This window comes from Sylvia atricapilla, chromosome Z (assembly GCF_009819655.1).
Source record: "Sylvia atricapilla isolate bSylAtr1 chromosome Z, bSylAtr1.pri, whole genome shotgun sequence".
NCBI lineage: Eukaryota > Metazoa > Chordata > Aves > Passeriformes > Sylviidae > Sylvia > Sylvia atricapilla.
The window spans coordinates 35,852,026-35,879,047 of record NC_089174.1 but is presented as its reverse complement, the minus strand read 5'-3'; the positions used below and the strand labels follow the sequence as shown (position 1 = coordinate 35,879,047).

The 27,022-nt window shown below is 39.3% G+C and overlaps 1 protein-coding gene across 2 annotated transcripts in view; it reads right to left on the bottom strand.

Moving 5' to 3' along the window:
- Positions 1-27,022, bottom strand: part of NTRK2 (neurotrophic receptor tyrosine kinase 2) — a 191,274-nt gene that overhangs the window by 42,025 nt on the left and 122,227 nt on the right. For both annotated transcript variants that reach the window (XM_066340039.1, XM_066340034.1), the window contains 2 exons: positions 6,247-6,377; positions 373-545 (listed from right to left, as the gene is read on the bottom strand). In XM_066340039.1, coding sequence (XP_066196136.1) covers positions 373-545; positions 6,247-6,377 — 304 coding nt within the window. The remainder of the gene's footprint in view (positions 1-372; positions 546-6,246; positions 6,378-27,022) is intronic.

Sequence of the window (27,022 nt, the reverse complement as noted above, 5' to 3'; positions counted from 1 at the left end):
TGAGAGGAGGGAAGAGAAAAGGGGTTAGACTTCAGAAGCTTCCTGATGCCTACAGATAGCAATAGATGTTGAGTGGGGTCTTCCAAATGCTACCAGAAAGCCTGTAAGAAAATCATTTCTACTGTAGGATTTATAACCAAACATTTCAGAATACATTGAAATATATTGGAAACAACATTTCTTATGCTACTTCCAAACGGGCAAATAAACAGAACCCCACATCCCAGTACAAAAGACAAGAGTCATACAACTTGTTTTCCTACATGTCAGCTTTTTCCAGTGGTAGTTGTTAATTTAATATTAAGTGCCAGTCACATCTACCTTTTCTGCCCACTTTTGGCTCAGGATCACAATTTGTGTTCATGAATTTACCTGAGGAATTTGTTAAGATCTCCATGCTTCATATACTCAAAGACCATGATGAGCGGATCACCCTCAACACAGACACCATAGAACTTGACAATGTGCTCATGTTGCAGGTTAGTTAGCAGCTCTGCCTCACGGTGGAAGTCCTTGCGGGCATTGTCACTGGCATCCTTCAGTGTCTGGTGGAGAAAATGAAAATGTAAGGAAGGACAGATGTTCACAGAAGGTATGAAACGTGGGATAGCCATGTAAGGGTAAGATAAGGACACGGTATGGCATAGCAGAGGAAGTATTTTCTTAATAACTCTTTCAGAAATGCAGATGTGATCCTGAAGTGCAATTAAGTAACAGCAGTGCGATTTTCCTTCTCCTGCCACATGTTATCCCGAACAAACACTTCTTTCGTAAGAGAATGTATGGATACTCATGCTCTTGCTGTGACAAGTGTTTTCCAAACATAGAACAAACAAACAGCTGGTTTATATCCTTGAGCATTTAACTCAAGCAACTCCTAGTATCCCGCTGGTATTTACCTTTCTTGTTAGTTCTTTAAGATAAAACTCTGCTTGTTTAAAATACATGGTGGTAGTGTGGATACATTCTTTACGTACTGCTGATGTTAATCCCTGTGGTGTGCTACACACTAGATAGATTTACATGAGAGTATGTCACTGGACCAGAAAAACCTGAGACTTCAGCCAGAAACTTCTTTGAAATTCTGTACATCTACTCATGTGACTAAGATTAGGCATATCTCTAAGTAACTGGAGGTCACATCCTAAGGTAGTAGACATGGAGGAGAGCATGACAGAGGAATTCTGGGGTGTCACTGGATCTAATAGTAGGCTTAAATGCTGTATAATGAAATAATACTAATTTAACTGTCACACATAGGCTGTTTGTGATTTCTCCTTACAAAATACATTTCATGAGCAAGAAAATACTTTCATGAACAAGAAAGAGCAAGTTCTGACACCAATGAAATGAGGAATAATTATAATTGACAATAAAGCACTAACAGACTCTATAGTCAAGAGGTACAGCGGTTGCATTATACTAATTCAAAAATATTTCTAAAACCACAAGAAAGATGGCAAGTTACCAACATTCACAATTTATTCTTCACAGAAACAGCTGTCTGGGCTCTGTACCTCTTGATTTTAACAATATCTACGTTTAATACAATGGAAGATAAGACACAAAAGTAGTGGCAATGTTTTAACTAAAGATGACTTTTTCCTGGACATCTAGTCATTTTACTTTCTATCCTAAATTAATGTATAGAGTATGGGACCAACCACACTCACCAGAACAGAAACAGAGTAAGCTGATACTGTCCAACTGTTCTGCCAACAAACCGAGTTTTACCTGCAGTAGTATGGTTTGTTCAACCTTTTACTTCAACAGGGACAATTCTGTTCACTTTTCTAGTATTAAATATATGCATGTGTGAAGAAGAGCCTAGAAGATGACTGCTAGAAGAAACACATGCTTTACTTGTGATACCGCAATTCTGGGTCTTGAAAAATTAATAGCTACCATAATAAAATTCAGATGGGGGGACAAGGAGTCAGGCAGAATGGATTGCTGTCTTCCAAGTTCAGGGGCTTTTCCCTATGGATTTCAGGCTCTGTGGATCCTAGAGCCAAAGAAAATCACTCATGGCTTAGGTGTCCCTTCCCTGGGGAATGAATGTTATGAATCTTAACATGCCTTCAGGCCCAGAATCCTTTTACCATATGCTTTGCCAATGATGCAACAAGGATATTGCCTCATCAAGGCTTCAGTAGCCATGATATGTCAGTATTCACAGCTGTATCATGGATATCTAATTTGCTTCCCACTGTGGTCTATACATAATCACATATGAACTGAGTGAGGACTGGAATTGAAGTGTTTTCCAATACTTCCAGGATCTGAGATGATGCTTTAACATGATAGAGGCACCAAGCCACAGTCCAGTGTATACTATATATACTGAAATCACTGGTAGTAATTTTGTTGTTGCTTGAGTTCCCTCTGTTGGTTTCATATATGAAGTGATTTGACTGTAATTCTTCCCAAAAATGGAATTAGAAAAACAATTAATACAAACACCATTTTTAAATAATAGCAATCTGGAAAATACTGATAGGGAGAAGCAGAGGCTTAAGCTCTTTCCAGCAGGCTCTTTCCCTGGAAAGACAGTAAAAATGCTGACAGCTCTGTCCTGTGAGGATGGCATATTGTATATTTGAAAGGATGCTTTTTATCTCACAGAAACAGAAAAATTACCATATGACAGAGCAGTTGCCATGGCAATTCCATATTTTCTGTCAAACTGCAAAATGTAGAAAAGTCTAAGACTCAGGTTTAGAGTCTAAAAACTCAGCCAGGGTTTGCACTACCATGGACTGATTGGAATTTCTGTCACCCACCATTGCAAAATCTCCTTTTCATTATTTCATGCAGTGCACAGAATAGACACAATGCACGAGAGAGCTGGCACAGTCAGGCAAGGAGGAGACTGGAAGGTAAAGAAGTTAATAACTATGTAGAATTTACATAGAAATGACATTGACTAATGCATTTAGCTTGTTCTCAGCACAAGAAAAAGAAAGAAAAAAAACCCAACAAAAATAAAACCCTAAGAGCACAAAGAGAGGGAAGACATATTAATTATTATTATCATTACTGACAAGTATGCCAAAGCTCTGCATACAAAGCACTTTCACCAGTTGACAGGAGGTTTTCCCAAGTACGATCTGAAGTTCAATCACATATGCTTTCCAGCTACTGAGGCCCACAGTTAAAGAGGAGGGACAAGCTTCCTTGGGAAACAGAGGGACCCCTGGCTCCTACAGGAGCTCCATACCTACCAACTTCATCCTTGCAACCACCCCACACTTACTCTCCTCCGCAGAGTGTTTGTCCAGGTACCAGCCCTCCACGGGCTCTGTGCTGCCCTGTGCTCTGCAGCAAGTGTGAACTCTGACACCACTCTGTCTGTCACCACCTGTGACACTCTGACACCACAGAGCATCATGGGCAAGTCAGAGCAACAGCAGGAGGCTGGGGCTGTCACCAACATCAGCAGGACTTGGTAGCCAAAATCTCAAGACAGCTACATGACAACTACTACTACTACTTTCTACTGTTTCAGCCTTCCCCTATGAAATAATTCTACTGCTTCCCATCAACATACAAGAGCTGACAGGTATATCTCCTCAAGAAAGGCATGGTTTTGAGCCTTCTCAGAACTGAATGTGTGAAGAATTGGAAACCTTTGGTTTTCCTGTGCAGGTGCCATGGAAATGTTCTTGATCTCACACACACAGCAATCTGCCAGCTGAGCAAAATCTCTCAGGAGAGCCAAAGGCAGCTGCTAACCTGTGCCTTGTCAGCCTCACCTCCCACTCTGGACAGACTACACTAGCATGAGAGTGTGCCTGGGGATCCAACCCTATGATGAGACAGTATTGAGCTAGGCCTGAACAAACACAGCAAAATGGGCTCTCAAGAAAACAGTAATTTTTCCTTCCTCCACCCTCTGTCGTCTAAAAGTGCCTACAGCAAATGGTGTCCTGATATGATGTGTTATGTGGGCAATGCTAGTTCAATGCCCAGGTTTTCTCCTATGGAAAATATTTCCAAACACTCTGTCCCCAAAAAGCCCACACTAAAAAAAAAACCAGTTTAAACAAATTGTCTTTCTCCTCTTTAAAGGAGCAAAAGCTCAAGCTTTTTGGTATTTTATGCTAGGCCTGATCTTTTTTATCTTCGCAGATTTTTTTGGGCCTCTTGTCTCCTAAATAATTTGTTGCAGCAATATTAGCATTTTGGATACCAGCTGGCTGATAAGAAGGGACATGTTGAGTTAGAGGGAGGGATGCTCAGGGCCAGGCACAAATCATACAGTTTTCCATAAACTGGCAGACAGGGACCACTAGCCAACTTGACCCCCATGGTGCAGGAGAGGCTGTGCCTCCTTGCTGCTGCAATCTCTCTGATACCACCTTACTCTTCAGCATGTACCCATTTCCACTGAGCTCACCGAATCTATTTTACAGTGTTGGGTGTCTTGTGGTTTTGCCCATGGAGCTGAAGCTCTCCAAAGGCCTTGCTGTGTGTCAGGAGGAGCTGCTCATTGCTGCTGGCATCCAGATCTGCTCCTCTATGACTAAAACTGCCAAATCCTGTGCTCAGGGATGGAGTCCAGACACAGTCCTGCACTGAAGTGCAGGATGCTCTCTGCAGTCCAGTGGAGGCCCTATCCCTTGACTTCCATTGTGACTGAGGAATACCTGTTATCTGTGGTTGGTAACCACAGTGAAAGAGACAAGCATCAGGCAATTAACTCCTCAGTTCACCAAAAAATTTGCTCTATGACAACAGCCAGAGTCACATTTAAGAGACAATGACAGAAACATAAAATGTCATAACCTGTTCCCAGAGGTAATTCTTCCCTCAGCTGCCTACAAGATTCTTCTTAAGGACACTATAAAGAGAGGATTTGATAAAAAAAAACCCCAAAAATCAAAATAGTATGACCAATTGCCCAGAAAATAGATAGATTTGTCATCTAGGTCTATGGAGACATTCTTTTACAGGTGGAGTATTCTTCCATTTGATTAACACTGAGAATGAGCAGGAGAGAGAAAGTGCAGTGCAGTATTTAACAGCAGAAGTGCTAGGCTCCATTTGGACAGGACTTTCAAAAGGAGCAAGTGAATGGAAATACTTTTATTTTGTTACCAAGCAGTTCCCTAAAGTGATAAAGGCTACTTCCATTATAGCTTCACCAAAACACAACAAAAATTTTATTCAGGTCTAGTTTTGTCATCTCTTATCTCTTTGTTTCTCCTGTCTATGCTATATCCCTTCAGGGCCTATCTTTCTTCTCACCAGTCAAGTCGACTGAACTACTCCCAAGTACTGAAAAGCTTATAACCTTGGCAAACCCAAAAACCTGCTGTTTTTGATGGAGCATTCTACAAGACTATCCTCCTTTCAAGTTCTTCCACTGTCAGATTCAAGACTCTATTTCTGGTTACCAAATTCAAAAAGATCATCTACATGATTTCTTTTACTGTGTGGTTTCATCCAAAATGCACACATGGTTGCCTAATTGTGACCTGTCAGATAAAATTATTTTCTAGTCACTTGGCACAGCCCAAATTCTGGACATCTATTCCCCCTGCACTTAATGAGATATTTCAAATGCTGGACACCTTGTTTAATTTTTGGTAGACTACTACAGACGGGAATAAGAGATTGTTTTCAGGGACAGTTTTCAAACTCTGAGAGTGTAGTTTCACCAATATTGGTTTCTAGCTACATCCACAGCTAAGGTCAACAGCTAACCTCAGCTCTTGAATTCTGGAGGACAAAAAGGGCTTCGTGCAGAGAAGCAGGCTTGGTCTCCAAGCTATATTAATGAAAATTACCCACAGACAATTTCAGTTGCTGATGAAAAGAACAGCACCATCCTGAAACAGAAAGGTGTTCTTTGTCTAGCAATTATACACATAACCTATTCACTTAGCTTTTAAGAGATTATTTTTTAGACATACATATATCATATGCATTTTTAATGACCTAGACATTATTTTTCACTGATTGTACTTAGGACAGATCATAAAAGATTTTGCCCCCCTCATGACTCAATCTGTTTCCTCTCCTTTCCTTAAAAGATTCAGTTCACATTTTATAATCCACAGCAAGATCAAATACCAAATTGTCTTAATACTACATTAGCCTTGTGAACTCTTCTACAGGTATCAGAACAGTTACACTGGATTGTAGAATAGGCAAACATTTATTTATTCATTTATTTATTTACAAATGAAACAGCATTAGTTGGAACCATGAATTAATAATGGTAACCCTAGACTCCTTTACCTTCACTGCCACCAAGATCTTGCCCTGCTCAGGACACAGGTTATAGCATTCTGCCAGAAAGACTTTCCCAAAGGCTCCTTCTCCCAGTTCTCTCTTAAGAACGATGTTGTGGCGCTTGATGTGATGCACGACTGTGAAAAGAAGACAAAATTGAGGTCAGAAAGGAGCTGCAAGTCCAAGATGATATGGAGTCCATGCTTACAGCCACATGGAGATAGGATTGTCTGTAAAGAAGGGAAGGAATTGAAGCACCCATGTCATTTTTTACCACTTTCTGAAAAAAGACTGAGTTTATACATTTGGAGAGCAGTGCATTTTCTGGATAAGAAGACATGGAATTAGGATTTACCTGGGAACTGGCCATTTATCATCATGTTAGGATGATTGCTGCAGAGCATACATAAGAACAAATGCTACTTTTTAAAAAACATTAAGATAGCGAATGAGTAAACAAACCAAGCCTTTCTCACACCTTTTCTACTTTTGTACCTTTAACAATAGCAGAACTCTCCTGTCCAAATCCAAAATTTTTTAAATAAAACCAAGAAAACCAAATGTATCATATTTCAAATAAATGCAACTTAACACTCTGGTTTACTTACAACTTGTAAGTAAACCACTGCTTTTTCACATTGTTACAATAAGATAAGAAATTTTGTTCTCACAAACATGATTTACAATACTGGTCTGAAGTAAAAGAAACAAAAGATGGACAAAGGCTTTAGTCCACACAGCAGGCAGAACCTTAGTTCAATTTCTGCCCAGAACCAATTCATTCAAATATTGAAGTCCTTGAACATTTTTTGACTTTACATTCTCCTTTCAGCAAAAGCTTCCATTAAAATCTTTAATATTTAAAATCCTGTACTAAATTTTCTAGACTACATTATCAATTTACAATGTTCAAGCTAAATAAAGCACTTCTAAGGGCAGTCTAGCTGCCAACAGGGTAGACAGTTTGTGTTGCTGAAACTGTACAATCCAGACAGCATCTGCTGATGGTTTTGACCTCACTGCACTTAGCTGTCTTTGCAAACATTGAAATTTAACCCTGCCTGGAAGAAGCCCATTTGCAACTTAAATTCTAAACACCGTGAATTAAATAGTGGTGCACAGGCATCAGGCTGGCTTCTGCAAGGGTGAAAATCTCACCTTTCAGCTGCAGGGACCAGGACTGAACCCTGCTAATAATTTAGGGTCTAACCAGATGCAGACTGACACCTGCCTCCATACTTGGTCACATGCCTATTCCAAACCAAGTGATCACTAAAACCACTTTGCCTCCAATGACTAAAGGAGGAGTGCTGATGATAACATCAGTATGGAGAAACAGCACAGCGTGTCCCTATTTCAGTCACTAGAAAGAAAAGCAGAAAAGGATCACAGTCTACAAGAGAAGAAAATGTGTGTCACACACCCTAAGCCTAGAGCAACCTAACCCAAGCACACTGCATGTAAACACACTTCATATCTATGCGTGTGGACACAAGGGAAAGCTGGTGCTGGAGCAGGCTCAGAGAGTGAGCAGTCCATCACGCACCTGCTGTTATGAGGTGGGCAGCACACCTGAGGAACAGATCTCCACCAGATCCAGCTGGTAACTGCTAGAAGGCCCCTAGCTAGTATGCAAGCAGGCCCTCCAGTATCCTGTGCATAGAGTGGGAAAGGCTGGATTCTCCCCACAGCCCACCAGACTCACCAGGCTTTGCTGCTTTCCCCACAGCTGGTGGCTGCAGTGGGGATAGCCTCCTTTTCCAGTGACAAGTGTTCTAGGAGAGGCCATGCGTCCCATTAGGTACACATGAAATGGGACTGCACAGTACCTACATTTCTTACTCTTGTCACACACTGATCTAGCATAAAATTTAGTTTTGTCATGGTGATGCTTTATTTGGCCAGCTACCTTAGCAGGTCCCCTGCAGTCAGTATGAATTTACTTTTTATTTTCATTTCCTCCTCAGACGAGGAAGGCAAGAAAGGCTTTGCAAGAAAGGCTTGGCACAAGATAGGCCTGAACTAAAACACACCTTTTCCCCATGGACACAAATTAACCAGCATTGCTGGCCTCTGCTAATACTGGTCACAAGGCAGACCAGCAGAGCTGAAGGATTGCTGCCCTGGCATGCCACCTGAGCTCTGGTGTGTGGCACATTTCATCACCTGAGCTTCAAAAATGCTTGATAACAAATAAATGCTACCCCCTATCCCCTAAAAAACTTGCCATCCAACCCTGCCTCTTGGAGAATTCTCTTTCCCTCTGCTTTACTAGTATTGCCATGAGGACGCCTCTCTTCCTTTCCCAGAGGGAAAAGGCAGCAAAAGCAGTTTTTCATTTTTTTCTGCCCACAGCTGCCAAAGTCTTGGTCATGAAGACAGTCTGAATTTTGTATGGGTCCTCTCCATTTTGAGCCCATTATACTGCTAATGTTTGGCCTAGCAATACAAAGGAGTTTTTTTGTGAAGCTCCTGGAGGACTTTACAAACAACACAGTAAAAATAATTAAGAAACATATTTAATACTTCTCTGTAGTACACTTAGAGCTGCTGTTAAACTCTTATATAAACAAACCATTTGAATAAACAATCCATCCCATAAACCAAACTATAAAAGCTGAGACACAGCAAGGCACAGAAGAGGTCTGCACAGAATGTATTTGCAACTTGTTATGGTCTATCCATTCCTGTTACCTTTTTGAGCTGCACCGAGTTACTAAACAAATAAAAAATGACAGTAAGTATGACTATATGGGTGGAGATTAAACATAAGAACAATGTCAGTAAATCAAACACATATGATGTGACAGATATGTGAGCCAAGGAAAAAATCCATTTAGCACACTCAGGGTCCCAGATGTGAAGACACAGTCTTCAGTGGGAGGATACTTGAGCAGGAGATACACTGGAAAATTCAGGTCAAAATCTGCTTTCCTTTACTATTAGGATAAAACAAATTATCTCTGTTAAAGTCCAAAAGATTATCCTGGATTTACATTGAAGAAACAAAGCAGAATTTGGCCAAAGTGGTGACATAAACAAAGAAGTCATCTCAGTCTCACAAGAAAAGGCACACAAACATTCAAATGACAGCTATGTATTTTCCTTCTTTTGATTCTAAAGGGCAATTGTATTTGACCTGCCATTTGTACTTTTAAGAGCATATAATCTCTGTTTTTAAATCTTAACTGATTTCTGTAAAATAATATGTTTCATTAACCTAAAAGCCAAATTGAGTTGAAACACTTCAGAGAGAAATGAAATATAAAATATGAAGCACGACAAAACAAATTAAAGAAAGGTAAATGCTGAAAAGAGGCTATGTTAAAATAATACCCACACAGCCGCACCCTTAAAAGCAGGGGGCTCTGACGGATGACTTCAGGAAAACAAAGGGCAAACAGGAAGTACAACTGCAGAAAAAGTCTCTCTTCTCATCTCATGGTCTCGGAAGCACCTCACCAAAAGAGTTGGACTTTTAGGTATTTCACTCACTAGCAGACAGTTTGTCACACTGGAAACAGTGTAATACATATTCCTAGGTATGGGACTCCCCAGGTAACCTACCTTTGATGGTGAGGCTGAACAGAGAGGGTCACACCACATTCTGGAATGGGTTCCAGCAGAACAAGCAACTCAGAATCCCCCCATCACATTGAATTCCCTGAGCTGGACATGAATGATTCCAGCTAGAGACAGCAAGATAAGCAGCAGGATAAATTATTAACCGTTTTTTTCTGATATTAAAAAATGAAATTTGACAGAGTGAAAGTGTTTCTCCTCGGTGACAAACAGTAGGTCTTAACATTTTACCACCACATGCGACCATTACACCATCTAAGCTGACCGTCTAAACTATAAAGAGCAAAATATTGAGCTAAATGACTTGTCTGTGGCAGAAGACTCTCTCCAGAAACTGTGCCAGTCTTGATTTCAAAGTCTGAACTATCCACTTACTTTCCCGTGTAATCATTTCATTGCTAATAAAAATGCATGCCTTTTTCTTTATCTCTTAATCATTAACTTGTCTGGCTTGCATCTCCTTCTCTTGGTCTTTAGAGGACTTTCTCTGATAGCTTTAGCAGCCTTTTCAGGTTTACTATTAAACACACGTAATCAACACCCTTCTTGCCCTTCTTGGTAAGACAAAGAGACAGAAGTTCCTCCACCCAGGAAAGCATTTTCTCCAGTTCACCAGTCATCCTCTTGAATTTTTTGGGAAAAAATTTAAATATCCTTTTAAAAGAAGTTGTTTCCAGCTGATTTTTCCCAACTGGAAGCTACTCTCCACAAGGTTGTGATAAAAACATAAAATCAGCTCTATGTATCTCTTCACATCCATAGATTACAGTAGTCCTTTTAAGGCTGGATATCCTAAGGACGACAAAAACAAAATACCTATGTGGTATGCATGTGAATGTTTCGTCTTGAAGATCTCACTCAATTACAATATCACAAATGTTGTAGGTTTCAAATGCATTCCCATCTATCTCATGAGAAGAGCGAGGAGATTTATGGAGAGACTTAAACATGAACTCACTGATGGACAATAAAACAGACAACAGCTGACAGGCATCACTGCTCACTGAACTACCAACACTGTAAGATCCTTTTGTGTTGCACGCCCACCTAATTAATCTGCTGAGTCTGCTTCTGAGGATACTATTCAAAACTTTGCTAGAGGTACACATGTGGGACAGCCCTAATGAAATTTGTTGTACCAGGACTCTTAGAAGAGAATGAAGACCTTCAGGATGCCAAGAAACCAGGAAGGTGATATTATAAACATATCCACAGCTGCATAAATAAAAGGCAGTCATAGAAAAGACTCAGCTTGTGATGTGACACAGCATTCCACAGAAAATAATTTTGCAAATTTCTTCATTCCTTTTCCCACTATTTCTATTGCAATTCTGGACTGAACTATTTCTAAGAACTTGCTAGAAAAAAACAGGTGTAAATGGCCAAGTGATTGTTTAAATAGTGTATCAAATTTGTCCAGCACTTGCCACTCACAAGAAAGAAGTTTCTGCAGGAATCCTTTAGCAGAAAGATACAAATTCACTACAAAGAGCATGCAGCAAGTCTAGACTCTTGGTGATCGTATTATGCAATAGCAGCATGTCTGCAATTTCTATAAGCTAATGCCAGAATAGAAATTTTGGGTTATTGAGATATCCACTTTTTAATAAGGCAATAAAAGCCAAAACAATATTTTAGTTGTTTTTTTTTTTTTTTTTTTTTTTAGCCTTTTGACTTGTCAGCCTTGCCTGGGTTCAGAAATAGGTCAGCTCAGTTGCGTCTTTCTGATTATTTGTAGCATTTATCCCATACAACATTCATTACTTATTATTCTATAAAAAATTTTGTGTATTGTTGTTTAATTTTTACCATGTAGCAGCAACAATTGCTCATGTAAGGCTCATGCCCAGCTGTTTTAGGTACAATGTTTTCATATATAAATATATATATACACATTTTTACTCATATATATAAAAATGTGCTTGTGTATATCACCGCCCCCCCGCCATTATATATAGTATATATAATAGTCTACAGCTAAGAATTAACTCACACCTCTTCAACAGAAGTAAAATAATCTGACAGACAATGTCCTCTCAGTACCTCAGGTACTCTGCTTAAAATGAAATGTGCTGCCACAGGCTATAGAAAACTGAGTAGGGAGGTTTCACAGAGCAACAAAGCCAGAAAGGCACTTGGGCTTTGTCACATTACCTGTGCAAGTCCAGCTTCTGAAGCACTTTGAATCTTGTTTTGTGTCTTTGGAAAAAACACAGTATAATTCAAGAGTTGTAAAACAATTATCCCTTAGGTGGGCATCAGTGATTTGTCTGGTTTCTCACAGGGATTAAATTCTAAATGGGTCTTAAAGAAAGGATGGCCCAGTTAGGATCTAATGCCAGGTTGAACAGGAAGTGATCTTCCTGGAAGAACTGAAAGCATTTATGAAAGGCAAACAAGTGACTGTCACAGGAATGGCATAATTCCCAGGAACTTACTTCCTACTTGTCTGGAGGAACATCTGGTAAATCAAATAAATCTGTGATTGCTGAAGCTTAACCTTTCAGTTGCTTCGTTTACCATTTGAATTCTCACAGGATAAATATTTGAATCCCAGAATTTTTATTTTCCTGGGTTAGAATCAGGCTTCCTTTTGTAACAGTGCTGCAGCACCTTGGAGGGTATCCAGCTCTCTTCCATCTGCCCAGAGCAGCAGGGGCACCACAGATCTTGCCCACTGTAAATTCATTTTGCTGTAGCTGGCATGGCTCTTCTCTGTCTGAAACACAAGTGTCTACTGTCTTTTGGGTTATTATTTGATTCCTGGTGAGCCATTTTACTTTACTCTTTTTTTTTTTACAGTAATTTATTTGATTTAGTTGGCCAAGATCCACTCAGCTTGGCTACAGATAGCCATGATGCCATACTTGATTAGATCCTTATACTCAAATAAGCATTACTTAATAAATTCTAACAAAAATGCTGTCATTATCTTAAATGCGTTAGTCTGCTTTACTTAATTCACCCTTCATGGAAAAAAATAATAAAGTCAACAGTTTATCCACATATGAACTTGCTCTTGCATATTAAAACTGAGGTGCACAAGACCTTCAAGCCCTAGCAACCTAAAACTGATCTTTTACATGCTAAAACAATTCGATATAACAGAAGAGCTGAAAGCAAAATTTGGCTGTTTTCAGAATAAGTAGCATATATTAATCACCTGGCATTGCTTTTTCTATGATGCTTCCAGCCTACTAAAAGCTTTTCAGCACAGTATTGTAAATCAGCTTTCAGCAGAAAACCATGCTGGAATTTTGACAAAACACTGTCTTTGCACATAAGTATACACTTAATTTATAAATGCTAATTCCAATGCACTTCTTCCAAAAGGTTAATCATCACACAACTTAGAGGCTATTTTGTGTGAGTTGCTGTGCAAAACTTGTTAATATTATTTTATGGTGGCAAATCTGGTCTGTCTTTCATATTTAACTGCAGACAATGATCTCAACACAAATACCCTTCCTGTTCAGACCTGGAAATCCTTTCCCTCCACACTATGCTAATCTTCAGGAGTCTTCTGTATTACAAAAATAGGAGTATTTGGCAAAGGATGGAGGAATACTATGTAGCATATCTCATCTAATAAATACTTGCAGAGGGGGAAGGGCTGTCTTCTAAATATTAACATTTTTCTATCTCTGTTTTCAGAAACAGACATAGTCTGGAAAGCATTGCAGGGTACCAGCCTGAGAAGTAGGACCTGAAAGAAACTACTTCCAGAGATGAGCCATATTCAAGCTTAAAGTGGGTAGAAAGGTGAAATTCAAAGAAGATTGCACTGTTTTTGATCTACATTTCTCTGCTTTGCTTTTTCTCTTCTCATTTTAAAAGGAAAAGGAAATAATTTTGTAGCTCTATGTTGTGGTAATGAGTGATGTAGAGATCCCAGGCAGGTGCAAAGGAGTGGTCTTTGTTGTTACTGATAGGTAAGGCTTTATAAAGACTTACCTATCGGCAAGAGCTCTACATGAGGGACTACAGAAAGGTTTTACTGATGGCCTTTCAAAACGAAATATGAAAAGCAAATGGAGCTTTCAAGCTTGTGAAGGAATAAACCATATGCTTGGCTCACAGTCGAAATTCTATTCCTTTTTTTAAAAGTTAAGCACATACTCAATCTTTACCTTTTGCTGAACTATCTTTCTGAAAGACAGCAAGCATCTGGCTGCATGTTAGATGGGTTTGGCTTGCCCTGTTGCTGCTAATTGAGCATAGAAAGAAAAGGGAATATTAGAGAAAACATCATAGCAGCATGACAGAACCCAGTCTTATAGACTGCTTTAGAGCAAATTATTTACATTTTTCTTAATTTTAATTCCAAATTCCTTTTACAGTTCTATCAGGCTGCAACACACTGTGTGGCTTTCTGTAAGGAAACATGAATCCTGCACATTTTTTATCTTATGCTTTGCTTTCTTTCAGCTAACTGAAATAAACTCTTCCCCTAAGCTAAAGGCTCAGTCTCTGCCTACTTCCTTAACTAAGGCGAAGGCTTTGCTGCTACATGGTTATTTGCTCTTATGATTCTGTGTGTATCTCCTTCTTTCCTGGATTTTGCCATAAGTGGCCTTTAAACGCAAAGACAGGTTAAGGGTTTAGCCATTTCTGAGGAGGATGCCCAAATGACACATAAAGACACTGGACACTGCAAACAAACAAAACAAAATTATTTTCTGAAAAACAAACTTGTCAGAATGAAGAAAAAAATATGTCTTGAGTCTTCCTACACACTGGAACAGCAAGAACATCGGCTCACCCTCTGTCCTATGGAGTCATAGAAGGGGTTAGCATTATACTACCCGGGCCCCATGTGACAGAAGACCAAAACGTCATAAAATGTAAACAAACCTGGACAAGCAGCTATTCCCTTTTACAGACTTGCTGTCCTTCAGTATTTCTGCCTTCTTCCAACGTGAGGCACTTGCTTTGCTTTTGTTTCACTGCCAGACTGGCACACCTTTTTGTTAGGACATGCCATACACAGAGACTTATGTCCCCACAGGGCATTTTCCCTTTGGTCCTGCTACTGTTTCAAAATTCCAGTGCTTATGATGTAATTGGCAGCACATCCATGCAAGGCACACCCAGAAAATTCATCTTTACCACTGGGCTGTGACATATACCTCTACAGCAGTCACAATGCAGTCAAAAGATTATTGCATTGTACTACCTTCAAGCAAAAAGACCTGCAAGATTTCACTTTTAGGTCAATAAAATGGATTCACAAAGGGTTTGCAAGACTGAACATGCTGGGATTTTTCAGGATCAAAGCCTTAACAATTGCAAAGAAAAGAACACTCTCCTTTTGTCTTGTTATAAACGTGCTGGGGAAAAAAAAAATCTTTCTACGTTTCCATACATGCACATGCTTAATTTTTCAAGCTTGAAAAGTTCTTATTGCTTATTGCAGACCATACATCACCTCCTCTTCTGACCTGATTTTTCTTTCCTGCATCCTCCAAAGGACCAATATAATAAAGTGTATATTTATACAAAAAAAAAAAAAAAAAAAATTCATGTGTAAAGGCCATGAAGTTTCTACAGTTTGGGTGACATATCATTCCACAGGGTCTGACAACAAATCCTAGGGCGGGATGCAAATTAGACAGTACCATGCTCCTTGTATTAAGCCTTGCATAAGCAAACAGTGGTACTCCTCTTTGGACATTACCTGTAAGCTACACTAAACTATAGGCTAGCTAGATCTGAGAACAGTAAAGGCTTTTTAAAATAGGATTGAGATGGGCACCTATTCTAATTGTCCTAATAGAAAACCCAGCTTACCCCATGATAAAGTGAGAAAAGAAAACTGTGACTTGTCCCTGGGAACAGGAGGACTTTTCCAGGCAATTTCTCTTGCAAGAAAAGTCACATGTTATTCTCATGTAACATGAAAACTGAGACACCTAGATAACAGATGTATAAAAGGATATAAGAAATCTCCTTTCTCTCACTTGAGCTCTGGATTACCTTATTTGCCAGCTGAAATTATATTTCTCTACATTTCAGATAAATAAGGAGGAATTCTACACCTTTGCTAAAACAAGTTTGGCGAGGGAGAAAAAGTTCTATTATGTTCAGCTTCTTGCAACTTATCTGCACAACATGCAGCACAGGGCCACCTGTCCTTTAGTGGGTCACAGGCAATGCCTTGTCTTGTACACCCCCATGGCCAGGGACAGCCAGGCACCAGTCACTCAGTCAGCTCATAGTCACTCTGTCAAATGGAGGTGTGTTTAAAGTAGCATCAGAGAGTGTCTTGGTTCCACTGCAGACAACAAACCCACAGGTCTGTTTGGTGTCAGTACGCGTTCCTTCAGACTTTAAGTAAGGCCTTTGTAAATTCTCACTAACACATATAAATGCCCTCCCACATATCAATAAAATTTTATTTTAGAGCAAGAGAATGAACACAGATACATTGATCAGAAGTTAGCTATACAGTATGTCAGCAGCTAACGGAAAACAAAGATATAAAAACAGCTTCCCACAGGGTCCAGTGTGATAACAAACTGTCAGAGCCCCAGTACCAACAGCGACAAAACAACCACCACCCAAATGGATATTTTAAAGCTGTGGCCCATGATGAGGTTGAGGACAAATTCAGTCTCTGCCAATATGCATCCACCAGCTAAAAGCATCTTGGTTTTGACTTGATAATTATAGTGTGCTGAGCCAACCAGCTGTCACTAAGGAAAAGGTGCTGCCCAAATGAAGCAAAATGCATAGACATTTAGTGCTGATTTATCACACAATAATGAACCCAGTTACAGCCTTTTGAGGCATAGAACTGAAAGAGAGAAAGAGGGAGAGAGAAAAAAAAAAGGAAAAAAAAGAGGAAAGGGAGAAAGAAAAAGCTTTGAACATTTTGTTCCAGTCAGTTTCCATGAATGTGGAAAACACCAGGAAGGATTCAATCAAAGGATGCCTTCCCACAGTCACACTGTTGCTGCAGAAGTGGCCACTGGGCAGATACCCGAGACATACATACCCCAAAGCACACAGACTCAATCTTTGCTGAAACGTGAACTTTCACTGACAGCAGCACACATACACAGCAGGGCAAACAAGGAGAACAGCAGAAATGGCTGAACGAACTTTATTCAGGATCTGACATACAATGTCAGCATAATGAATGCGACCTAAATAAGACTGTTACACTCATAACAAGACTGAGTTGGCAGCTTTGCCCAATTAGTACCAGTTCATTTAATGTCGATAACTAGAATATACACATGATATTCTGTAAAAGCTTAATAGATGTCACCATAGATTGTAGTCCTTTTTATCCCCTGTGCTTTTTGTATTTGGAAAATTCTTTCAGTTGAATCTTCTTTAATACTAGTTGTGGACTGAAATTAATGCAAATGTAATTCTGGCAGTCTCTGCAAGACACCAGAACTGCATGGACCAGAAAGGTTCTTTTTTCACCCAGCATCTGTATGACTACTCCTCTCAAAAAAACAAAACTGTTTTGTTCCAACTACTGTACACCATGATATTTACAGCAACTTTAGTCTGCACAGAACTAAGGTAAAATGTAGGGGTTTTCTCCCCTTTCTCCTGAAGTTCAAGTTCTCTTGCAGAGCAGCAACTACCAGTTTGCCTACATACTCACTTACTTGGGAAACATTTTAACCAGCAGCAAGTGACACAAACAGCTGCTCCATTTGTTGCACTGTAAGGACAGTGCCTCACGTGCTTACCAGTAAAAGAAATAGTAAAAAAAGCCATGATTTTTACTGCTACAGCAAGTGCTGAATTCTCGTCTCAAGCTGCTGGAACTGACAGTTTCAGCCAAGGGAATGGGTTTTGGCCCCTGATATGTCCCCGGCCTGCGCTTAGCTAAAACACTGGAGTGTTGTGAAGCCAAGACATCACCAGGGTAGCCCAACAGAGCACTTTACAGGCAGCATTTGCTAGCTGCTGCCTCCTGCAAGAGAGTACAGACTTGCTTTTAAGAGGGACATGTCTGGAGTCCGTTGTCAAGCCAAAGGGATACTTTGCCTTTTGGTAGTCTAGCATCCAGAAAATGCCCCTTGGGCAATTTCCAGTGCTCTGTGTTTCTAGCCTGTCCTTCAGAATTGTAATGAGGATGAAGGGTCAGAAGCTAACGTAATTATTTATAAAACAATGTCAACATTTGTTGGGTAGTTTTTCGAGTGTTTTCCCATCTACAGCTTCTACAGATCAATGCACTGCTTTCAGTATTGCTTGTCATTTCTATTCTTCCCTTCTTGCAATATTTTCTCCAGTAAGAGAATGGTAATTCAGCCATATGTTCCAAGACTATAACAGGCTCTAACTGCAAAAGTAACTATTACTGATTTTAATTTTTCCTTACAGAGAAACTACAGAAAGACAACATTGTTTGCTTCTGAAGACTAGATACACATATACAGACGCACACACACAGATTAAAAGGTATTTGTCATAAGCATTTTGACTAACAACTCTTATGAGGCTTCTGCTGAGTGAATCCTAATATGACTGTTTCCCTCCCCGTCAAAAATAAGGCCAGAAATGCATACCTTGCTGTTTCATAATAGTAGTGTGGATTTAAAAAAAAAAAAAGTTATTTTCTACTGGAATAGCGTCACAAAGCTATAAAGCATAATTTACGCATTCATCAAGATTCTTATTTGGCATATTTTGAAATTGACACAAACTCCTCACTGCCATCACTTCTTTAAGTTCAAAATCTCAACTGGAAACTCTTAAGATATGAGTTTGACTGCAATAAATACCTCCTTCCTGATTCTGGCCTCTCTAAAGTGTATTATAATGCAGTCAAAATTAAACCAAACTGGCAAGAACACATTCAGAAAAAAAGATTTTAAAACAACACTATTTGTCTTGCATTGCTTTCAGAATTTTCTTGTATGCCATGAAAGTATTCCTCACTCACAAAATGTGAGCTTGGAAAACAACTGGAGATCTTCCAGAGTAAATGTTACAAAGAGAAAGAAACTGATGAAGAAAGCAATTAAGAAACTCATAGCATCCCCTAATTTGAGACATACATAAAAAAAAAAAAAACCAACAAAAAAACCCACAAAAACACCCAAAAAACACCTGCCATGAATAAAGGAAATTAATTGTGAGGTCTGCTGCTAGCTGTGCCCTAATTCTTTGCTTGTTCCAGTCCTTATGCTGTTACTTTACAGTATTTTATGTACTATCCTCCCTAAACAGATCCTTGGGAATTAACATACCATAATCACCACTTCAAAAATACTTGCAGTGTATCTCTTTCCACACCTTCATAGATGCAAACAAATAAAGATTTCTGAACAGGGGCTACTGGTATCATTTGCTTCATGTTGTGCCAAGTAGGGTTTTGAAATGCCAATGGTTGTGGAAACTGGAGAAAATGGTAAATTGCATCCTAATGAAGGCTATCCTAGCTAAATATCAGAGCAACATCATAAGAAAAAAAATCTCTTCTCAAGACTATTTTAAAAGGTATTTTTCTCCATAATTTACCAAACTGAAAGCTAAGACAGTAGCTACGAGCAAGCAGTTTGAAAAATCTGCATTATCCTTGCTACTGGCAAGAAAGAACTGTGCTTTCACACATAGACCTTGCTAGAAGCCCTAATCAGGCACAGCTGTGACAAAACCTGCTCCAGCATTTTTAGTGCAAGTCCAGTTCAAGTCCAGTTCTGCAGGATTCTGACATAACTTTCCCAAATCAGTGACAGAATTGTCACTGACATTGGGGGGAATCTGAAACAAACAGTCTCACAGAAACGAGGGATGTCTTACCACAGAAATATCTCCAAAATTGAACAGGTGGTGAGTCTGAATGAGAAGACAGTACACACAGAGAAAATGTGCTACATGCTGCAGTTCTCCATTCAGTAATTAATATCTGCAGATATACAGGAGAGGAGGATGATCCACATTGTGGAGTTTATTGAGAAGGAACACAGAGGAGAGAAAAAATATGGTCAGAGTACAGCATGAAAAAATAGAAAGAAAAGGAAGATGACTAAACTGCTCCAGTTCAAAAGAAAGGAGGTCTCCAGACCTCAGGTGGTTAGTAGTGCTAGACAGATATCCCCCTTTTTTCTCACGTAAGCATCTTATGTCCTGCTAATTCATGTTTCCTCATTCTTAACAGTGTTTTATAGCTGCTCAGGAAAATAAACATCTGTCCTGCAATGAATTCCCTTAAAGATTTTATGCAACATATTTCATAAATACTACACCTAGTACAGAAAGAATTTGTCCATATCCAAACCAACACAAGCCACTTATTTCAGCACAGTGATTTTTTTTTTCTGTTACACTAGACATTCATATTTGGGATTTGTTTAGAAAAAATGACAGAAACTTTTGCTAGTTTTTACTTCTATATAACTACTTCTTAATGACTCAACTTTATTTAATGTCACATATTGCACAGCTACTAGCCTGTTGGAAATATTTCTGTATCCTATTTTGTTAGTTTTTCTACAATTTCAGAAGCTAATGATCTCTTATGGAAGTTTGCAGATGTAGTTCCCTCTCCCTCCCCAGCTATAGCATGACAATGCATGCCAGAATATAAGCTCTGGTACAGACTTTGGAGACGGATGTGGAAAGATTACATAATTTTGCAATAAATTCATTATGATCAAGCAGTACCAGTTAAAGCAACTCTCCTCCTGGCCAAAGAAATAAGTGAGGAAAAGAAAACCAAAAAACCCAAGTCTTCACTTTTCTGATGTCCTGTTGCATCAAAGCACAGGTTGCAACAAGCTGAGAAAGTGTAATGTGCTTCAACGTCTTTTTCAGTTGCTATGGTACAGTTTCTTATGGAAAATTCCTTGTTCTGCGTGATGTTTTTCCTGCCTCATTTGGGATGGCAGAACCGTTCCTTGTGTCACCTGAGAAACCGGGCTGTCAGTTTCCACCTATTGGTGAGAAAGAAACTCATCAGCAGCAGAACTTAATGGAAAATTCCTTGGTTAGAAGTTTCTGCGCTGGAGGCCAACATGACAGTGAGGAGCAAGGACGGGTGGGTCAGGGGATGAGAGTGCCACACAGGAGATCTGGCTTCCATCTCAGGGTCAGACACAGATTTCCTGTGTAGTTCTTGGGCAAAGGATTTAATCACTGGGACTCCCTGCTCAAACAGGCAGGACAACCAAGCATCCTTTCCCCATTCTTCACCCTGTGTGTGAAGCCCCAGGTCTGTAACGTGCCCTCTGGACAACCAAGTAGCTTCAGGTTACAGGAGTGGGGCCACAGCCCAAAAGCTCTTCAGGCGAGGGTTATGTGCACCTGCAGAGTCCCCAGTGAGGTCTTGCTTTGACCATGGGGCTCTAAAGTAATGCATGGAAATAAAACTAATTGATTTCATTATTGTCTGTTCTTAAGGAAAAATACCAACATAAGCAAGGAGGGAAAACTCCAGCTTTACTGCACAGCCAAACAGGAAAACCACTGGGCATTTGGAGAAGATCTGCAATCTATTTTCTGCATAGATAATACTGAAAATTACCAGAAACACAGTATAAAAATAGCATTATAGTATCATACTAGTGATACAAAACAATCAGGGATCAGGGGAAATTCACTAGGAAAATTTTTTTATGGACTAGTTGGAAGTAAGCCAATTTTAATGTGACATTTTTCCTGCTGGAGTGTTAGCCCTTCCAGACAAAAAATATTTAGATTCCACCACTTTCGATTCATGAAAAAAAAAAATCACAGTTAAAAAGAGAAATGAAAAAATTATTAATATTTTAATGCTGTTGGATACCTGTGGTACTTTAAAATGATGAAATTTCCATAGATTCCCTATGGTAGTGAGAAGAGCTTTTGACCTCTCTGACAAAATGGGTTTTGCAAATAATAAATGCATAAGTGTTTGAAAAGAGACTCCTTTAGTGATGTCTGTCATGAGAATGAAGAGCATTCAAGGTATGACAATGCAAGTGCATTCCACAGGACATATTTTCTGGTGGTGCCGATATTTAAGCTCCATTGACTTCAGTGGAGTTTCACCCTTTAATCTAAAATGGTTTGGACTTGTTGGATATCACTTGCAGTAATATACAACTTTTTGTTTTTTAGAGTCCCTTACCAGATAAGTTCAACAAGAAAATTAATGGAAACGGGTGTAGGAATGAAAGAAAATACACTAAAATTAATTAAATATGAGTCAGGACATTCAAAATTTGTATTCCTATAGCATTCATTCCAGCATAAAGGTAGTAAAAAAAATTCACTGAAAAATATTAATGATGTAAGATAGAGTTTCAAATATTTGGCAGCAGAAAAATACTGATTTTTCTTTCCCTTTTTGCTTTCTAAAACAAATAATCAAATTTAACATTCCAAAGTGAGAAAATCCTTCCCCTCTCCCAGACAAGCACACACAAAACCACTCTTACTCATATTTTTGAAATATTTTCACAAATTGAAATATTTAAAGGAAAAATAATTTTAAAATACCAGCTTGTTAAAATTTTATTGAAGATTTTTTTTTTCTGTTTCAACAGTTCAAGTTAAAACTTGAGACAAAATTGAACCAAATGCCCTCTGCCTTCTCTTGTATTTTAAAGCAGCAAATAATCTTGAAATGTTGAAAGCACCCATGGGAAGAAAATTCTATTTTTGAACAGCTTTACTTCTGTGCATTTAAATTCTCAGCTACTACCCTGGAACTCTGGAGGGTAAGAGCTTGTGATGAAGGTGGAATAATCCAGTAAAGGCTGTATTATTCTGGCTGTACAAGGTGGCTGGTAAAGGCTGCAGGACCTTCCTCTCTCACTTTGCATGATGATGGAAGAACCCTCTTTCAAAGCTGCCACCAAATGAAGAACTGTCAGTTCTTCTGTGTGAAACAGTTGCCAGACGCCCGTGCAGGAACCCTGAACACCAGCACATTGCTGCACTGATTATTTTCATCATTCTACCAGTTTTGACTCCCAGAAGGCAAACTTTACATTGTGATCTGAATTCTGTGACTTAAAAGCAATTGCTCTGAAAATCTCCTCCCGGCTGAACACAAGGATAAAAATGAAAAAGTGATTCTGCATTTTAATTCCTATGTAACTGCAAAGACCTGTCTATGTACCAATCCTTTGGAACAGCAAAAGTTTTGCATGCAACAGTATTTTTGTGTTAGAACTCAGCATTTGGATTATGATGGGCTATCTCATCTTCAGTAAGGATGGTGCTGTTAGATCAATATTCCTAATAAAAGAAAATCTGAAGAATAGTTCCTCAACTTTTCAGCAGCCAGTGTAAATTAGGATACCTTTTAAATACCCAGATCCTTTGATGATCACAAGCACTGCTGTTACATTTCCCTTCTCCTAATAATCTTCCTCCTTGTATCTCCAGCAGCACAAGTAGAAGCTGGGGCCTGGAGGTGGGGGGCACAGACTGATACAGAAATAGAGTCACCTAGAAGGGTTTATGCTGCTCATCTTGTACTCTATTGATCCTTTCACACTCCCCAATGATCTGAGACATTTTATGACACCACCATACAATGCCGTTAGGGATTCAAGAAGACTTCCCAACTGAACACCTAGAGAAAAAATAAACATTAGTTTAAAAGCTATAAAACCAAATCAATGAACTGTAAAAGCCAGAATTACAAGGCCCTGCCACTCCAACTCCCATTTCTCTTCATGAGGCTACAGAGGAGTGTGGGTAAAGTTCCCTTCTCAACATGACCAGTCTAATCAGAGGTGGGAATGAAACATAGCAAAATTGGAAAACTTAAGGAACACACTGAAAGGCAATTAGAAAATCCTTAATCAAACACAGAGTGTGTTTAACAAGTCAGGTAATGTATCAAAAGCAAAGACTACTTGCCTAAATACTTTTGCTCCCTAATCCTGAAACCATGGAGAACAAGGTAGGTAGTGATTGTAATTGTGTTAAGTTTCAAGAAGTACAGCTGCAAAACATTGGCTTCACTGAAGCAAGTTGGCACAGTCCTACACTTTGTCTTGCTTATCTTTTATTTCCGTTTCCCTCCTCCATTCTCTCCTTCCTTCTCTTTGTTTAGGAGTGGGAGCTCTGTACACTTTGCTGTCTGCTAGAGTGCCACTTCTTAAAGGAGCACTCTCTGGTTATTGCTTGGGAGCAAGCCGTAGGATTTTGTATTTTTTTTCCCTATTGTCTAAGCATGATTTATATCTGCTGTATCTTTGTGACATTGGCTCAGTTTTGCTCAGTCTCATTAGTTTTCTCAGTAATTGTTTCTCTCAATTTATATTTATGACACCAAGGTCAACCTTAATGTGCTTGTTGGCTTAAACAGTACCTAAAGATAAGAATTTTTCTCCATGTTTGCAACTTGGGCATTATTCCCTGTAGCAAAGCCTAAGGACACACATCAGGTTCTGCCTATATGGAGCAGCTGCCTGTTACAGGGAACAAGCAGAAGTTAGAGTTTGCACTGACTTTCTTCCATAATCTTGCTATAAATTGTTATAATATACTTCATATTTTTTGCATTCATGTATAGGGTTCATTTTGTAAGTCTTTACATTATTTTTCCCTGATGTTTTGTTCCACCACCCTTCACTGGTTTAAGAGGGAGAAGAAACTATTTGTTCTGTGAAACAAACTATCAACCTTCTATAGATCAGACTAACTGTTCAAAAGCGTGATTTTACTTACAACCATCCTATAGTTTGCAGAACTTAACTACACACACAAAGAATTTCAATAATTCAAACGTATCAGAATGCAGAAATGCTTGGCAGGCACACTATTAAATGGCTCATTAATTTACCTGAAAACAACAACCCAAAAGCTAATTCCAAATACAAAGAACAGTAGTAGCTGGGTTTGGTTTGAATATGTTCAAATAGGCTTTGATCTATGGCTGCCTCAGACTGATTATTCAGAGAGCTAATGTGCCATGCAAAACTCCAGGTCCAGCTCGGCACTGACACAGCCTCTCAGAATTTCAACCAGAAAGCAGAGTAGGGAATAATGGGCAGCTTGTGACCATGAAGGGTTTATATCCTTGTGAAACAGGATTTCCTTTCATTATTACAAGAGTGCCAAGATTTAGGAAAGATTTAAACCCAGGATTGATATCTTTCCTGAGACCACATTTCCATTTAAGTAATTGTTCTTCTTTCTTAAAAATGAAAGCATCTCATCTCTTGAGATGCTTTAGGTAATGAACAGTGTAGATTTTAACATGCATGATTGTATATAGGACACCCATAGAGAAACACCACAGAAAGCATAACAATGTTTCTTGAAAGCTTTTGCAGACATCTAAATGGGATGTATGACTGGTCTGATGAGGCCAAGAGCTCACTGTGGGTGAGCACTGTGGGTGGGCACAGTCTTTTTTATATGATGAAAAATAACTATGGCACACAGAGGCAGGAACTCCATCCCAAGAATAGACCAAAAAAACCAAAACAATAACAGCAACACTACCATCAAACACCCCCTCCCCCAAAAAAAAAGCAAAACACCCACCAAAAAACTCCCAAACAAATGAACACAAAAAACCAAAACAAAAACTACAAACAAACAAAAACCTACAATAAAAACAACCCCCCCCCCCAAAACACAAACAAACAAAAAAACAAAAAACAAAAAAATCCCCTCAAAACCCTCTCAAAAATCAACCTCCCCCAAAACCCCCAAAAGGACCAAAAACCCCCCAAACCAAAAAAACCCCAAGCATTTGTCTGTACACTTTCTCTCAGAAAACACAATGGTTTTCTGAGTTTTTCCCACAGAAAGTGCTCTATATATTTCTGTATACATATTCTGTCAAAAAACACAAGCTGCAAAGTTGAGATGACAGAGCTGTCTTCTGCAGGAGGAGTGAACACCTGTGTGCTTTGTTCTGTCTTGAAGACGCTCTACCTTGCTGTCAAAAAAAGAAACCTACCAGTCCAAAATAAATCTCTTACCAGTTTGTCTGATGTTGCTATTTACCACAGGCCGGCTTCAGATGTTGAGGCCAATCTCAAAACACACAGAGACCAATAGGCAGGAAAGACTCATACTGGTTAAAATGTGAAATCAATTCTGGATTGGGCCTCTAAAGGAAAGCTATCATTGCAAAGAAAAGGTGAATCTTCTCATCTTTCTCATTCAGTCAGAAGTTGGACTTCATGATCTTGGATGTTCTTTCTAATCTTAATGATTCTATGATTTCTGAAAGATATACTATATTTTGCAATGTGTTTATTCCTCAGTGTGGTATAATTTCAGGGTTCTCTAAAATGCTGCCATTAAAAGAGGCAAAAAACTATAAAGTACAATACAACCTCATGTGTAAATGTGGAAAACCATTTCCAGCAAGGAAATGTGCTATATCAGAATCCGTAATGCAAAAGCCTTTAGCAAGTTGGGAAATAGTCATTTTTCCTCTTTAGGTAAAAAAGCTAAGAGAAAAAGGAAATACGTTCTCCAAGAAGTTCTCTGTCAATTTGAGTCTTAAGTCTGTACTCATATACCACATCTTCAGGATGAGAACTACGATTTACAGTGTCTGAAACTACTCCTCACTGAAAAAATACACCCGATGTCTCCTCTCAGAGGTGGGCACAAGGCTGAAATGCACTTTGCTTCAAGGCTGAGTTGAGCACAGAGTTTTTGAACTTCATATCTGATGGCTGCTGGGGCTGACTGACATCTGAAGGAGTCCAGCCCACTAATTCACCCTGCCCAAGAGTGGCCACAGAACTTATCGGAGCTGTTCAAGGGCAGTTAACATCTGCAGTCAGCCCTGGGCTGCTGAAGCAGAGGGAGCGCAAACTTACCTCTACTTGTCCCGCTACAGACAGGGTGCCCTTCCCCAGGCACATTGTGAATGCTGTGGGGGTTCAGGGCTCTCGGGGCAGAACCAAAGGCTCACCTCTGTGATTGAGTGCAGAACCCTAATCGTCCCTGATCTTGCTAACAGTGTTTCACATCATTACCTGCCAGGACAGATGAGCATCAGCTCCCTACTGCAATGGCTGTGGGTGATCTGTGACCCTCTGGCCTTTCTGATCTCTCTTCTCCTCTTCTCTCCTAGTCCTGAGGGTTTCAGCCATAGGAGGTTATAAATATGTTGCTGTTAATGTCAGGGAAGGTGCTACACACTATTCTGGGAATGTCTGCTTGTTTATTACACAAGGTTAGTATTTACAAAAGGACATCAATGTGTCACAGAGCACCAGCCAATCTTTAGGTGTTAGAAGACTATTTCTTGAAAGAA